The following is a 14338-nucleotide window of genomic DNA, read 5'->3' as shown; positions in this document are numbered from 1 at the left end:
ACTGATAGGAAAGAGGGAGGGGTTGTCTTAGCTTGGGTTTTATTGCTCTGAAGAGACACCATGACCAAGGCAACTCTTTTTTTTTTAAGATTAAAAAAAAAGATGTATTTATTTATTATTATATATATAGTGCTCTCCCTGCATATACACTTTCAGGCTAGAAGAGGGCATCAGATCACATTATAGATGGTTGTGAGCCACCATGTGGTGGCTGGGAATTGAACTCAGGACCTCTGGAAGAGCAGTCAGTGCCCTTAACCACTGAGCCATCTCTCCAGCCCCCAAGGCAGCTCTTATAAAGAAAAAAACATTTAATTGAGGTTGGCTTACAGTTTCAAAGGTTTAGTCCATCATAATCATGGTGGGAAGCACTGCAGGAACCAGGCAGACACGGTGCTGGAGGAGCCGAGAGCTCTACCTCTTGATCTGAAGGCAGCAGAAGGAGACTACACACTGAGCAAGCAGAGCCTGAGCATAGGAGACCTCAAAGCCCGCCCCAATCATGATGCACTGCCCCCAACGAGGCCACGCCCCTCCCCATAGGCCACTCCCCATAGACCACTCCCCATAGGCCAAGGATTCAAACACATGAGTCTATGGGACGCATACCTATTCAAACCACAGGGGTCTTGGAGCACCCAGGATCTCCTGACACTGAGCTTTTCCCCGCCCACCCCACCCCACCTCAACAGAGGAAGGTTGCCCATCAGGCATGGAGCTGGTGAGCTGTGCCAACCGCTGCCCTCACAGCTGCTCAGACCTGCAGGAGGGAGTCATGTGTGAGGAGGACCAGGCTTGCCAGTTGGGCTGTCGCTGCTCTGAAGGTACATGCTAGAGACCCTTCTGGCACCCCAGGGTAGCTCAGTGGGAAAAGAGGTGTGTGGTTTAGATACCAGCATCAACCTGCTGCGCCCCCCACAGGGTTTCTGGAGCAGGATGGTGGCTGTGTGCCAGTTGGGTTCTGTGAATGCACAGATGCCCAGGGCCGCAGGTGGGCCCCAGGGAGCCAGCATCAGGATGCCTGCAACAACTGTTCCTGTCGGGCTGGGCAACTCTCCTGCACCAATCAGCCCTGCCCACCTCCTGCCCACTGTGCCTGGAGCCACTGGTCTGCCTGGAGTCCCTGCAGTCACTCATGTGGACCTCAAGGGCAACGGAGTCGCTTTAGGTATGGAGCTGGGTGACAAAGGGTCTCTTGCCTGGTATGTCCCTCTCTGGACAGAATTCCTGGGTGCTTCCTGCTTTCATCAGTGACGTTGCTCCATCCTGTGTCCTGGCCCAGTTTGTGCTGGTCACCTAGGCCTTTTTTGAGCCACCCTTATGTTTACCCTGGACCTTCCCCTCCTGGAAGCCAGAAGGGTCATGTAGGGCATGCATTGTCTGTCCCTTCTTTTGTCCCTGGCCGTGCCCAGGTCCTCCACATCAGGCTCCTGGGCTCCAGAGTGTCAGAAAGAACAGTCGCAGAGCCAACCTTGCCCTGAGGCACCCTGCCCGCCCCTGTGCCTACACGAAGCCCGCCTTCGTGCCCTGGGGGACAACTGGCTGCAAGGAGAGTGCCAGCAGTGGTAAGCACAGTCCAGGAAGGGGTGACCCCACTGTCCTGCTGGGTAGCAAGACCCTGAATCCAGGCTCTTTTTTTTTTTTTTTTTTTTTTTTAGCTCCTGCACTCCAGAGGGAGTGATCTGCAAAGACATTGAGTGTGCAGGTTTGGTTTTCATCCCATCTCCCACCTCAGCACCCCTTTACTGACCTTATGTCTTATAGGCCATCTCTTATATGTTCTCTGTCCCCCCCAGACAACCCCCCTCATCCCACAATGCTACCCTCTGTGCCACTGGGATCCCAGCCTAACCTCTGGCTCCCCCCCCCACTACTCTAACCTCCCCTTGCCTCCTGCAGTGCCCGGAGGCTGGACACTGTGGTCTTCCTGGTCCCACTGCTCTGTCTCGTGTGGAGGTGGAAGTCAGGTTCGCACTCGATCTTGCGTGGTATCAGCCCCTCGGCACGGCGGCCTGCCTTGCCAGGGCCCCGACACCCAGATCCAGCATTGTGGGCAGCAACTGTGCCTGCAGCTGTTAGAGACCTGCTCCTGGGGACCATGGGGACCCTGTTCCCGCAGCTGTGGCACAGGCCTAGCCTCCCGATCTGGGTCTTGTACCTGTCCACCAACCAAAGAAGACTCCATGTGTAATGACACATTCTCACGCCTGGACACCCAGGCCTGCTACCCAGGGCCCTGCCAAGGTGAGCTGTTCCCCTGTGTTTCTTCCTTCAAAAATTCAGGGGATAAATGTTTGCTCGTGCCAGGTTCTCTCTCTGAACTGTCCCTATAGCCATTCCATAGCATCTTACTTTATGCCCTTTAGCGCTTTGTCATCTTGCTCTCTTTGCCTACTTTGAGAGGATCCACCCAGCTTTTAGAACCAGTGGCTTCCTCTTTCCTTTTTCCAGCTAGGCAGGGATGGGTGTGAGCACAGGGGATGAGGTGGGAGTCCCCAGCTAAGGCAGGGATGGGTGTGGGCACAGGGGATGAGGTGGGAGGTCCCAGCTAAGGCAGGGATGGGTGTGGGCACAGGGGATGAGGTGGGAGGTCCCAGCTAAGGCAGGGATGGGTGTGGGCACAGGGGATGAGGTGGGAGGTCCCAGCTAGGTAGGGATGGGTGTGGGCACAGGGTGTGGGAGCCCCCAGCCTACTTCCCTGCCCATCTCTAGAGGACTGCACATGGAGTGACTGGAGCAGCTGGACACGCTGCTCTTGTAAGGTCCTGGTACAGCAGCGTTACCGACACCAGGTGTCGGCACCTGGCCGGGCTGGAGAGGGCTCCCCTTGTACACGGCTGGATGGCCACTTCCGGCCATGTGCCATTGGCAACTGCTCAGGTAAGGCCCAGGAATGAGAGGTCAAGGAGATGAGTGGGGGCAGTGGCATGCATCCTCCTGCAGACCACGGTACAAATGCCTAGGGTTTGCACTGACCCTTTCTCAGTCACGCTTTCTTTGTCCCACTCACTAATTATACTCCTCACAATATCTGTGATTTCCTGCCTGACAGCTGCTGGCTTCCCTGTGTTTTTTGTTTTTGTTTTTAATTTAAAAAATTTTTTAAGTTTAATTAATTTATTCAGATTACATCTTAATTGTTATCCCATCCCTTATATCCTCCCATTCCTCCCTCCCTCCCACTTTCACCCTATTCCCTTCCCCTATGACTGTGACTGAGGGGGACCTCCTCCCCCACTATATGATCATAGGCTATGAAGTCTCATCTTGGTAGCCTGCTTAGCCTTCCTCTGAGTGCCACCAGGCCTCCCCACCAAGGGGACGTGGTCAAATATGGGGCACCAGAGTTCATTCTCCACTGTGTTTTTATCCCCTTGTCACTCCCTCAGAGGCAGAGTATCTTGCCTATCTTTTGTTCAAGCTGCCCCTCATCTTGTCCCTTTGTGCCCTCCCTTCCTGTCCCTGGAACCGCCACCACAGTCCTGATTCCCACAGTCACTCCTCCATACAGAGTCCTGGATCCGGAAGCCCAGTCATCACAGTCCTTTCTGGGGGCCCATGAGCTAAGCTGGAGCCAGGAGGAAGGGTTGGGGGTGCTGGTCTTTCTTACAGGCAACAGAAGGACAGTCTTGTTCTATCTGTCACCAACTGACCTTTTAACAGTGTCACTGGGACCACGTGGTGTGTTCTTGGTTGTGTGGGGAGATGTGTCCGTGGGCTGTTCCTCCACCATCACTCCTCTTCCTCCCCTCAGAGGACAGCTGCCCACCTCCCTTTGAGTTCCAGTCGTGTGGCTCCCCCTGTGCTGGGCTGTGTGCCACACATCTGAGCCGTCGGCTCTGCCAGGACCTGCCACCTTGCCAGCCTGGCTGCTACTGCCCCAAGGTGGGTTCCGGAAGCTGATGAGACACTCAGGAATGGATGCTCTACTCACCCACCACCCCCATTCCCTTCTCTAGGACACCCATAGGGACCACAAGTGGATGCTCTGCCCAACTCTCCACACGCCCATCCCCCTCTCTCTAGGACCACATCACTTCCATGCTGGGAACCTCTCCCCCACCTTGTCACCATCCCACACATGGGCTCAGCAATACACATGTGCACTGCTAGAAGCCAGCGCTGTGCAGGATGCATAAGAGTCAGTGGTCCTTTCACAGTCCTGATTTTTCCCTTCTGCACAGGGCCTGCTGGAGCAGGCTGGGGGCTGCATACTCCCAGAGCAGTGTAACTGCTGGCATACCACACGAGAGGGAGGTAGGGTGATGCTGGCCCCTGGGGACCACCTGCGCTTAGGCTGTAAGGACTGGTGAGTGAGCCGGGCAGTGGTGGCGCTCGCCTTTAATCCCAGCACTCGGGAGGCAGAGGCAGGCGGATCGCTGTGAGTTCAAGGCCAGCCTGGTCTACAGAGTGAGTCCAGGACAGCCAAGGCTACACAGAGAGACCTTGTCTCAAAAAAAAAAAAAAAAAAAAAAAAAAAAAAAAAAAAAAAAGGAATGGTGAGTGGGAGTGGAAGGGGTAGGGTAGAAGGCCAGAAGTGGGGGTGGGCAAGGGCATTTTGACTCAGCAGAAGCCAGGCTGAGCCTATTTGGACCAGTCCAATCTGAGGGCAGGTGGCCCCAAGAGGCCAACTTTACAGCTCTGTCAGCTTGCACCAGAGCGCCCAGCTCTTGATCAAGCTCATGAGCCATACTCAGCTCAGCAGACTCCTATTTCCCAAAGCCCACCCTGATGTGCCCTTCCCACAGTGTATGTCAGAGTGGAGAGCTGCGGTGTTCCAGCCAAGGGTGCGAAGGTAATCCTGGCTTGAGAGAACTGTCCCTGTTAGCCCAGGCCTAGGGGCATTTGGGACTTGGAGTTTGCTAAAGCTGGGACAGTCCTAGACAAATAGTGTCCTGCCCTGCCCTGCCCTGCCCTGCCCTGCCCTGCCCTGCCCTGCCCTGCCCTGCCGTCTTTCTTAGTCTTTCCTACTCACTGCTCCTTCTGGTCATGGCTCTGAGCTCTTCCTGATGGCACAATGGCCTCTCTGGGTTAAAAAGTCCCCGAGACCAGCAGGAACCCTTTGCCCTTCTAGGTCTTCTGCCTCTGACTGGATGGTCAGAGTGGTCACCTTGTGGACCCTGTCTGCCCCGAAGTGCCTTGGCCCCTGCCTCCAGGACATCCCTAGAGAGGCAGTGGCCTCTGAACACATCAGGTCTCCCTCCAACCTCAGTCACCCTGCTGGCTTCTGAGCAGTACCGGCACCGCCTCTGCTTGGACCCCGAGACAGGGAGGCCCTGGGCAGGAGACCCTGCACTTTGCACTGTGCCCCTCAGCCAGGAGCGCCTCTGCCCTCACCCTGGAGCCTGCAGTGGTAAAGGAGGGATACGGGCCAGCAGACAGGACGGGGCTGCCATGCTGGCTGGAAGAAAAGGCCTGGGTAAATGCCTGAGGCAGGTAAGCCTGAGTCACTGATTTCCATTTTTATTTTTCTGTCCCCAGATGCATGCCAATGGGGCCCTTGGGGCTCTTGGAGCCCTTGCCAAGTGCCCTGCAGTGGAGGATTCAAGCTGCGCTGGAGAGAGGCAAGAGACACCTCTCATGGAGCATGCCGTGGACCATGGGCTCAAACAGAAAGCTGCAATACGGGTTCTTGCCCAGGTAGCCAGTATCCCAGCATCCCAAGGGTATGGTGGACTAGAATGTTGGAATGGCCCCTGATGGGAATGGTTGCCTTGGCCCCGGTGGCTTATAGTGGAAGAGAGGGTCTGCTGGAGAGGCAGGGGGTGGGCAAGAGTTCCTCCAGCACATACTTTTACTTCTGGACCCCAGGAGAGAGCTGTGAGACCCGGGACACTGTGTTTACCCGTGACTGCGCTAACCAATGCCCTCGCAGTTGTGCTGATCTCTGGGATGGTGTTCAGTGTCTACAGGGACCCTGCAGCCCAGGTATCTGGCCTCCCACAGTCTGGCCTGGGGAATCCAGTTGCCCAGGCCCTCTTCTCTACAGGGGCAGGGGTCAGAGTAGGGGAAAGGTTAGACCATGACAGTGCAGGAAGGCAAGTCCTTGGGTGACTTCCGGGAACCACTTTTAGTCCTTCCTAGCGGGCTCCAGCAAAACCTTCTGGGTTGCCAGCTGTGGTGGCACACATGTGTAAATCCTAACATTTGAGAGCCTGAGGCATGAGGATTGCCATGAGTTTGAGGCTAGCCTGGGATATATAGTGAGTTCGAGGCCAGCCTAGGTTACACAGCAAGATCCTATCTCAAAACAAACTGCTGTATAGAAGAGCACAGAGGTGTCTCCCATGCGTGGCCAGGGTGCGAGAGCAGGCTTGGGACCCAGTCTTGCTGCTGGAGGGACCCACTATGTAAACCTTGTCCCAAACACTGGATTTAATAACTTATTAGCATGTATTGATTGTGCAAGCTAATGGGGTCACATTTTCACACATGCATATGCTATATTTTCACCTCATTCCTTTCCTCCATGCTCCCTTCTTTTCTCCTGGTCCCTTCCTCCTCCTTAATAGTAAATTGCCCTTCTACTTTCAAGTCTTTTTTTAAAGCATTAAATCTTGCTTGCCCTTCGCAGGCTGCCGATGTCCCCCGGGTCGGCTGGTACAGGATGGACGCTGTGTACCCATCTCCTCTTGCCGCTGTGGCCTGCCCAGTGCCAATGCCTCATGGGAGGTGGCCCCGACACAGGTGGTCCAGATAGACTGCCATAACTGGTATGTTGCCAGGCGAAGGGCTTTGGGTGGGTGATGGGCACTGCTGGAGAATGAGAGCTGTCTGTCACAACTTGATGCCTGATCCCTGGGGCACATACACACCTTGTCCACAGCACATGCATCAATGGGTCCCTGGTATGTCCATACCTTGAGTGTCCAGCCCTGGGACCTTGGTCATCCTGGAGCAAGTGCTCAGCTGTCTGTGGTGGGGGCACCATGGTGCGCCACAGGACCTGCGAGGAACGTCCTGAGGGTGTCCCATGCCAGGCCCTGGACGTGCAGCAACGGCAAGAGTGTAACCTGCGGGCCTGCCCTGGTGAGTGTCCTGGGCCTGGGGTTGCACAGCCTTCCATCTTTGCGGGCCCATGCAGCGGGTAGAAGAGGCCCTCTGTAACTTGCAAGTGTCCGTCTGACTGCGTATGTATGTTTCCCAGAGTGCCCACCTGGGCAGGTGCTCAGGACCTGCGCCACTTTGTGCCCAAGCCTCTGCTCTCACTTGCAGCCTGGCACCATCTGTGTGCGGGAACCCTGCCAGCTTGGCTGTGGCTGCCCTGGGGGACAGGTGAATCTGACTACTGGGTTCTAGTTTCTAGGGGTGAGGGTGGTGGAGAGGCGGTTGGGGAGGCATGAGGCCGGATCCAAGTGTAACTAAAGCTATCTGCCTCAGCTGCTACACAATGGCACGTGCATCCCCCCTGCTGCCTGTCCCTGCACCCAGCTTTCCCTGCCTTGGGGCCTCACCCTACCTGTGGAAGAGCAGGCCCAGGAACTGCCCCCAGGGACTGTGCTCACCAGGAACTGCACACACTGGTGAGGGCTTGGAGCCTGGGTGGAGGGCAGGGTTGGTGAGGATGAGGGAAGGGGGGAGGAGGGCCAGGGGGCCTCTGAGCAGTTGCTTCTGTCTTCTCAGCACCTGTGAAGGTGGAGCCTTCATCTGCTCCCTCACCGACTGTCAGGGTGAGACATGGCCGTCCTTGTCCCTCCAAGGCCAAGACTCTGCTCAGGGAAACAGGGCCCTGTCTCCAACTCAGGCTAAGCTTCTTGCTTCAGGGAATGCCTGCTTCTTGTCAACACGGCCCCCTTCCCTACCTACTCTGCAATCTCCCAGCATCCTGTGTGTCTTTTCTATTCATGATGGTGTTCACGCTGAGCCAGGCTATATGAGTGAGGCCCAGAAGTGAAAGAGTGCTTCCCCCTGAGGTCCAGGGGGTAGAGCGGAAAGGAAGAATCTGGCTTGAGAAACCCCCAGACCTTCAGTATCCAACTTCTGGTGTTGCCCACCTTTGCCACGTTGGCATCTGTGGATTCAGACATAGGCTTGGCGAGTTCCGAAGCGCTGAGCCTGGCTGCGGAATAAAGGTGGGACAGTCACCAGAACGAGTAAAGGCAGGAGACTGACTCTGAGTTTCTGGCAAGCACCCTTAAGATGTGACAGGGTACTGGGGATGCAGAGGTAAGGTGGACAGAGTTGGTTATAGGGTGAGATCTGTCTGGGCCCAATATTTGATGAGTAGATCTGAGGGAGAGGCATGGCTGGTAGATGGCGGCCGGAGTCAGGAGGCAGCATAGGGTCGGAGGGGAAGAACTTGAAGAGTGTCTAGTGGGGCGGCCTCTCTAGGCTGGATCCAGAGTTGACAGAGATGGCAAGTGGGTGGTCTTCCTGCAGAGTGCCCTCCTGGGGAAATATGGCAGCATGTCGCCCCTGGGGAGCTGGGCGCTTGCGAGAAGACGTGCCCGGAAATGAACCTGACGCTGGCTTGGAGCAACTGCACTAAGGCACGGGATCCAGGCTGTGTGTGTCAGCCAGGGCACTTCCGCAGCCAGACGGGTCTCTGTGTTCCCGAAGACCACTGCGAATGTTGGCACCACGGGAGTCTCCACTTGGTGAGACACCAGCTCCTTTGCTTGTCCAAGTCCTCCCCACAACTGATCTCTACCTGTTCTTCACTTGGCTCCCTATTTCCCGTCCTGCAGTGACAGGCAAGCTCTGCCCTCTCAGGACCCAACTGGCTCTGGGTTGAAATCCCCCTGACTGAGTTCTCCCAGATAGACTCCAGTCCTAGGCCATTTGTCTGGCTGGACATCCCAGGCTGGATTTATTACTGAGGTGTTATCCTAGATATGGATTGTGGGGGAGGTGGGGGCTACAGAGTGAGTCCAGGACAGCCAAGGCTACACAGAGAAACCCTGTCTCAAAAAACAAAAACAAAAACAAAATCTTAAAAAAGAAAAGAAAACGCAGAGAGACCGAGTAGGGTTTTTCCTCCCCTGCAGCCTGGATCTGAATGGCAGGTGGCCTGTGAGAGCTGCCACTGCTTCCGGGGGAGGAGTGTCTGCTCTCAAGCCTGCCCAGCCCTCACCTGCGCTCAGGTACTCTGTGGTCCTGTAGCCTTCTTGGCAGCCCCCCTCGTGCCTTCCCTTCATGGCTGGCCTTGGTGGGGGCGGGCTGGGGGGGGGGGAGGGTGGGCAGGCAGTGTGGGGTGATGGCATGTCCTCCTGTGTGAATCGTGCATGGCTCTCTGTAGGGTGAAGTGATGGTGCAGGAGCCAGAGCGCTGCTGTCCCACTTGCCAACAGGACACTCGGGGTATGGAGCGTATGAGTGCCTGCCCGATGCCTTTCCCTGGCCTGCACCTTTCTGCCTCACACTCTCACACCCAGCCTGCCATGCTCCCACTGTCCCCAGGCTTGCCTGCATGGGGATCAGAGTGGCTTCCTCATCCCAGGCTCTGCCCTCACATGTCTTTACTTAAGGTCCCCCCCCTTACCCGCCACCTTAGTCTTAGCCTCTTCCTTTGTCTTGATGCTACCCCCTCACCTCCAGAGGAGGAGCCAGCCTCCTGCAGGCACCTCACAGAACTCAGAAACCTCACCAAGGGTCCCTGCCACCTGGATCAGGTAGAAGTGAACTACTGCAGTGGCCACTGCAAATCTAGCACCAACGTCATGACTGAGGTGAGCCAGGGGCTGTCTTAAAGGGCCATGGGGGCAGGTCAGCCAGTGCCCTTGGCGGGGGGGGGGGGGGGGGGCACAGGGGGGGGCAGCGGGTAGGGGATGGGGGTGGGGTGGGGGGTAGGGGAGGGGGCGCTTAACACCAGCTGAGGACCCTGGGAGGAACACAGTCCATTCTTATAGAGCTGACAGAACTGGGGCTAAGGAGTGTCAGAGGCCTTCTCCAGGGTGGTGGTATACACACATACCCAGAGTGTGCCTCTCGGACAACTGTGTCCCTCTAAGCCAATAAACAGAGATGCCCACAAAGAAAGGCTTGGGGAGGGAAAGTGGCTGAGGTCAGACCCATCACATTCACAGCAGGAAGGTACCCAGGGTTGGCCTTTTATAGATAGGCCCTCCTGGCCTTTTCCTGTACTATCTGTAATCCTGGAGAAGCCCAGAAGCAAGCTCTCTCTCTGACTTCCTTGGCTTCCACCCTGGAAAGTTGTAACTCAGGCTACTGGCAGCATTCTCTTTGAGAGGAGAGCCAGATCTAGCACTTCACATCTACCCTGAGGCCATTCCCTTCTGCTTCTACCACACGGGGTTAGGTAGTGCTCGAAGATAGTGGTGCTTTCCCTGTGGTTCCCAAAGATGCTGCCTCTCAACTTTGTGCTGTGCTGCTGCTGGCCTGAGTGCCCCTGCCCTCAGGGGGTGGCCCTGCCCTCAGGGGGTGGCCCTGCCCTCAGGGGGTGCCCCTGCCCTCAGCGGGTGCTTTTCCAAAACATACTTGGATCTTTTTTCTTTCTTTCTTTTCTTTTCTTTCTTTTCTTTTTCTTTCTTTCTTTCTTTCTTTCTTTCTTTTTTTTTTTTTTGAGACAGGGTTTCTCTGTGTAGCCTTGCCTGTCCTGGACTCACTTTGTAGACCAGGCTGGCTTCGAACTCATAGTGATCCACCCGCCTCTGCCTCCCAAGTGCTGGGATTAAAGGCATGCTCCACCACTGCCTGGCACATTTGGAGCTTTTAAAACAGAGTAAAAGGGCTGGAGAGATAGCTCAGTGGTTAAGAGCACTATCTGCTCTTCCAAAGGACCCGGGTTCAATTCCCAGCACCCACATGGCAGCTCACAACTGTCTGCAATTCCAGTTCCAAGGGATTTGACACCAGTGCACATAAAATAAAGTTAAAAAAAAAAAACAGAGTAAAGAAAGAAAGAAAGAAAAAAGGAAGAGTTGGGAGATGATAGCCTTTGCCATTTTTGAGCTCGATACTATAGGAATGTCTGAAAGAGTTACAAGCTGGACAAAGGTGACAGGTACAATTAAGTCACTGTTTGGTGGGCACAGGAGGCTCTGCTCCGGAAGGGCTGCCCACTGTGCTTGGGATCCCAACTGTGTACTTAGGGTTTGTTGGCAGTTTCATGTATGACTAGCCCGTTTCCATCTAGACCCATCCTTACCCTCATGCATCCATCCATTGAATGTTGAGATGTGTTGGGGCTGGAGTGAAGAAAACGGGCTTCTTAAGGAAGGGCGCTTGGTGGTGATGCTCCCCCACCCCCAGGCTGCCTTGGGAGTCCAGGACAGTTGGAATTTGGCCCTTCCCCGGGAAGGGAGGAAAACTCCATTTGGCTCCCTTCCTACTCAACCAGCCTCTCTTGCTCAGGAACCCTACCTGCAGAGTCAGTGTGACTGTTGTAGCTACCGCCTGGATCCAGACAGCCCCGTTCGCATCCTGAACCTCCATTGCCCGGACGGCCACACGGAGCCAGTGGTGTTGCCAGTGATCCATAGCTGCCAGTGCAGTGCCTGCCAGGGTAGGTCTGGTTGGGGAGGTGAGGGCGGGGCTCCCCAGGACCAGCCAGGGCTAGGTCAGAATTCTCATTAAGGAGGCCTTAAGAACATGCCTGTGAGCATAGCCTCCCATTCTTCCTCGGGTTTTTTTTTTTTTTTTTTTTTTTACCAGTCTACTCAGATCCTCAGCATTCTCCTTTCCAATTACACATAAGCTTGGGTGTTTGCACTAAATTGTACCTGGTTCAAATCTCACTTTTGTGCTGCTGTCATTACCCATGATGCCATCCCCTAAATGGGCTTGACATCTACACGACCTTGCAGGGAGGACTCTGGAGGAGCAAGCCTGCGAAGTCCCTGGCAGGTTTAGTTACATATCTGATGTGTACTAACTGAGGTCACATGATATGCCAAGTGTGGGGAAGACGAAGAGGAGGGACAACACCACAGACTAGGTGGAGAGTAGATTCACCCTGCAGTTCTCCCTCAGGCAGCTCCGTCTCCCCTTCCCCCGCCCTGCCCTGCGCCATTTAGTCTCCATTTGACTATCTGAAAATTCTGTCTACAGGTGGTGATCTCTCAAAGCGCTGACAGGCTCTGCTGGAAGCATCCCCTGCTGTCTCTCCCGTGACGCTCGCTCCCTGCTTCCTTCAGTGCCCACTTACCCGCCTCTGACTTATGAACCATGCTCTGGCATTAGCTTATTCCAAATAAAGTGACGCTGGTGACTAATGCTGACTGTAGTGTGGTCTCTATTCCTGGTCCCAGCAGGGGGTTGGAGGGAGAGTTTAGCCTGGGCCTGAGCAGTGCCTCTGGTGGGCTTGAACAAGTCACTCCCCATCAGTGCCTCAGTTTCCTCAGCTGTAGTAGGAAAGGGCCGACTCTAGAGCCTGAATAGCCCCCGTACTAGACAGACATGAGTGTCCCAGGTCATATCCTTCAAGCCAGTGTTACTTCATCACAACACAGAATTCTGGAACATTCAGGCTATCTACCTCTTGACAACAGTTTTATTGACCTGTAATTCATATGGTTAAGAAACTCCCCCACCTCCTCTCTCTCTCTCTCTCTCTCTCTCTCTCTCTCTCTCTCTCTGTGTGTGTGTGTGATTTCAAGACATGGTCTCTATGTATAGCCCGGGCTAGCCTGGAACTCACTATATAGACCAGGATGGCCTTAAACGCGACAGAAATCTACCTCCTCTGCCTCCTGAGTGCTTGGATTACTAGTGTGAGGTCCCACAACCAGCTGAAATTTATGCAAGTTAGCTTTAAGCGTTAACAACTTTAGCAGAAAGTAAATAAAGTTGTGCACACATCACCTCCATCCAGGTCCAGAGCATTTCCATAGTCCCCTGCCCACTGACAGTCAACTTCAACTTCTAGCCCCAGGCAAGCACTGAACTGCTTTTTGTCTCAGCAGAGCTGCCCTCTCAGGACATTTAATGTCTTTCAGTTCACCCTACGACTCTGAGGTTTGCTGGCACTATAACGTGCAACAGAAGTTCATTCATTTTGCTGCTAATTAGTAGCCATTGCATGGACCATCTGCAAAGCGCCTGTCACCTGCAAGGTGATGCACATTTCCTTATACTTTGCCCATTTTCCAGTTGATAGACATTTCTGTTGCTGTTGCCTATTCTATTATGCATAAAATTATTATGAATATTTTTGTACACCTTTTATATCTTTCATACCCCCAGAACCCACAAAGAAGGTGGGCTGGGCACTGCTCACCTATAACCCCGGCACTGGGGGTATAAAGATAGTGGAGCTTCTTGGCCAGTCTTGTGCAAAAGCCAGCTCCAGGTTCAGTGAGAGACCCTGTCTCAAAATCCAAGGTAGAGAGTGTGTAGAATGAGACAGGGAGGCACTTGTACAGATGTGTAACATGTGCATGTGTACACACACACACACACACACACACACACACACACACACACACACACACCCCAGTAAACCCAATATGATGGACCAGCCTGTAATCAACAGCACTAGAGGCTACGGCAGGAGAATCAGGAAGCCAGCCTGGCTATCAAGTGACATGCTTTTTTGTTGTTGTTCTGTTTTTAAGAAACAAAGACATGTATGAAAAAGTATTGCCCTTTCTGATTAGCCTTGTTGTTCTGTTGGTCTGTGTGTCTGCTGGAGTTGACCTCATCAAGGAACTGGTCCAATCAGGACTCTCCAAGATGGACTACATTTCCCGTGAGCCTCTCTGCCTCTGTGAAGCGGCAGCTGTAAATCGCTGCGCTAGTACGACACTAGTCCAGCTCACCACTACCTGAGCCAGCAACTGCGGTACAGCCTCTCGCTGTAGGACTTTAGTTTGCTACCGCCTAGTCTCCCAACTCTGGCGCCTCAACTCCGGGAGCCCAAGTCCCGAGTGGACCGCGGTGGACTCGGAACAGACCTGGAGGGAGGGGGTCTGCACTGCCACCAGTGGTGGTCCCTGGAGTCCGGGGAATCGGGGAAGGTAGGACTGGAACGGCACCGGGTTACTCTCCCGCCTGTCAGGCATCCTGGTCTGGGCTAGCGAGCGAGCTAGCCTTTCAGGGAAGTGCTCTCCCACCAGCCTCGCCTGGGAGGCACTTACTCCTCCAGGTCTGAGCATCCCTCCCAACTCCCCTTCTGCGGGTCAGCCACCCTCTGTTTGTGGCCACTCTGCCCGTGGTCCCAGGTGGGGACTCGTCAAGCACAGCGATGCCAAAGTGTTTCTGGTTTCCCTTCCTCGTTTTCGGCATTTTGAGGAGACACAGGGGCTGGAGGTAGTACACCAGTGGGAGCCAAAGGGCCTGGTGCTACCCAGTTGCTCCATGAAGAATGTGAGCCTGGCTTAGAAACACAGTCCATAAACTTGCTTCAAGGCTTTGGGCAAGAAGGGGCTTTGAGGTTGGAA

The 14338-nt window shown here is 54.6% G+C and overlaps 2 protein-coding genes across 2 annotated transcripts in view; both read left to right on the top strand.

Annotated features, from left to right (window-relative positions):
- The window catches only part of LOC311599964 (SCO-spondin-like), a 57429-nt gene extending 45266 nt beyond the window's left edge, over positions 1–12163 (top strand). The window contains exons 81-103 of the mRNA XM_084786109.1: positions 693–824; positions 922–1168; positions 1413–1565; positions 1659–1705; positions 1900–2244; positions 2713–2880; positions 3755–3885; positions 4185–4309; positions 4749–4795; positions 5075–5353; positions 5482–5640; positions 5812–5928; positions 6575–6713; positions 6827–7029; positions 7148–7275; positions 7381–7523; positions 7624–7670; positions 8380–8597; positions 8988–9083; positions 9239–9299; positions 9537–9667; positions 11313–11463; positions 12009–12163. Coding sequence (XP_084642235.1) covers positions 693–824; positions 922–1168; positions 1413–1565; positions 1659–1705; positions 1900–2244; positions 2713–2880; positions 3755–3885; positions 4185–4309; positions 4749–4795; positions 5075–5353; positions 5482–5640; positions 5812–5928; positions 6575–6713; positions 6827–7029; positions 7148–7275; positions 7381–7523; positions 7624–7670; positions 8380–8597; positions 8988–9083; positions 9239–9299; positions 9537–9667; positions 11313–11463; positions 12009–12031 — 3290 coding nt within the window. The 3' untranslated portion in view covers positions 12032–12163. The remainder of the gene's footprint in view (positions 1–692; positions 825–921; positions 1169–1412; positions 1566–1658; positions 1706–1899; positions 2245–2712; positions 2881–3754; positions 3886–4184; positions 4310–4748; positions 4796–5074; positions 5354–5481; positions 5641–5811; positions 5929–6574; positions 6714–6826; positions 7030–7147; positions 7276–7380; positions 7524–7623; positions 7671–8379; positions 8598–8987; positions 9084–9238; positions 9300–9536; positions 9668–11312; positions 11464–12008) is intronic.
- Positions 12164–13718: 1555 nt separating this feature from the next.
- ZNF862 (zinc finger protein 862) overlaps positions 13719–14338 on the top strand; it is a 37635-nt gene continuing 37015 nt past the window's right edge. The window contains exon 1 of the mRNA XM_084785510.1: positions 13719–13915. The gene's annotated coding sequence lies outside the window, so the exon portion shown is untranslated. The remainder of the gene's footprint in view (positions 13916–14338) is intronic.

This window comes from Acomys minous, assembly GCF_964271855.1.
Source record: "Acomys minous genome assembly, chromosome: 6".
Classification (NCBI taxonomy): domain Eukaryota; kingdom Metazoa; phylum Chordata; class Mammalia; order Rodentia; family Muridae; genus Acomys; species Acomys minous.
Note: the sequence above shows the minus strand (reverse complement) of the source record. Positions and strands in the feature narration are given on the sequence as shown.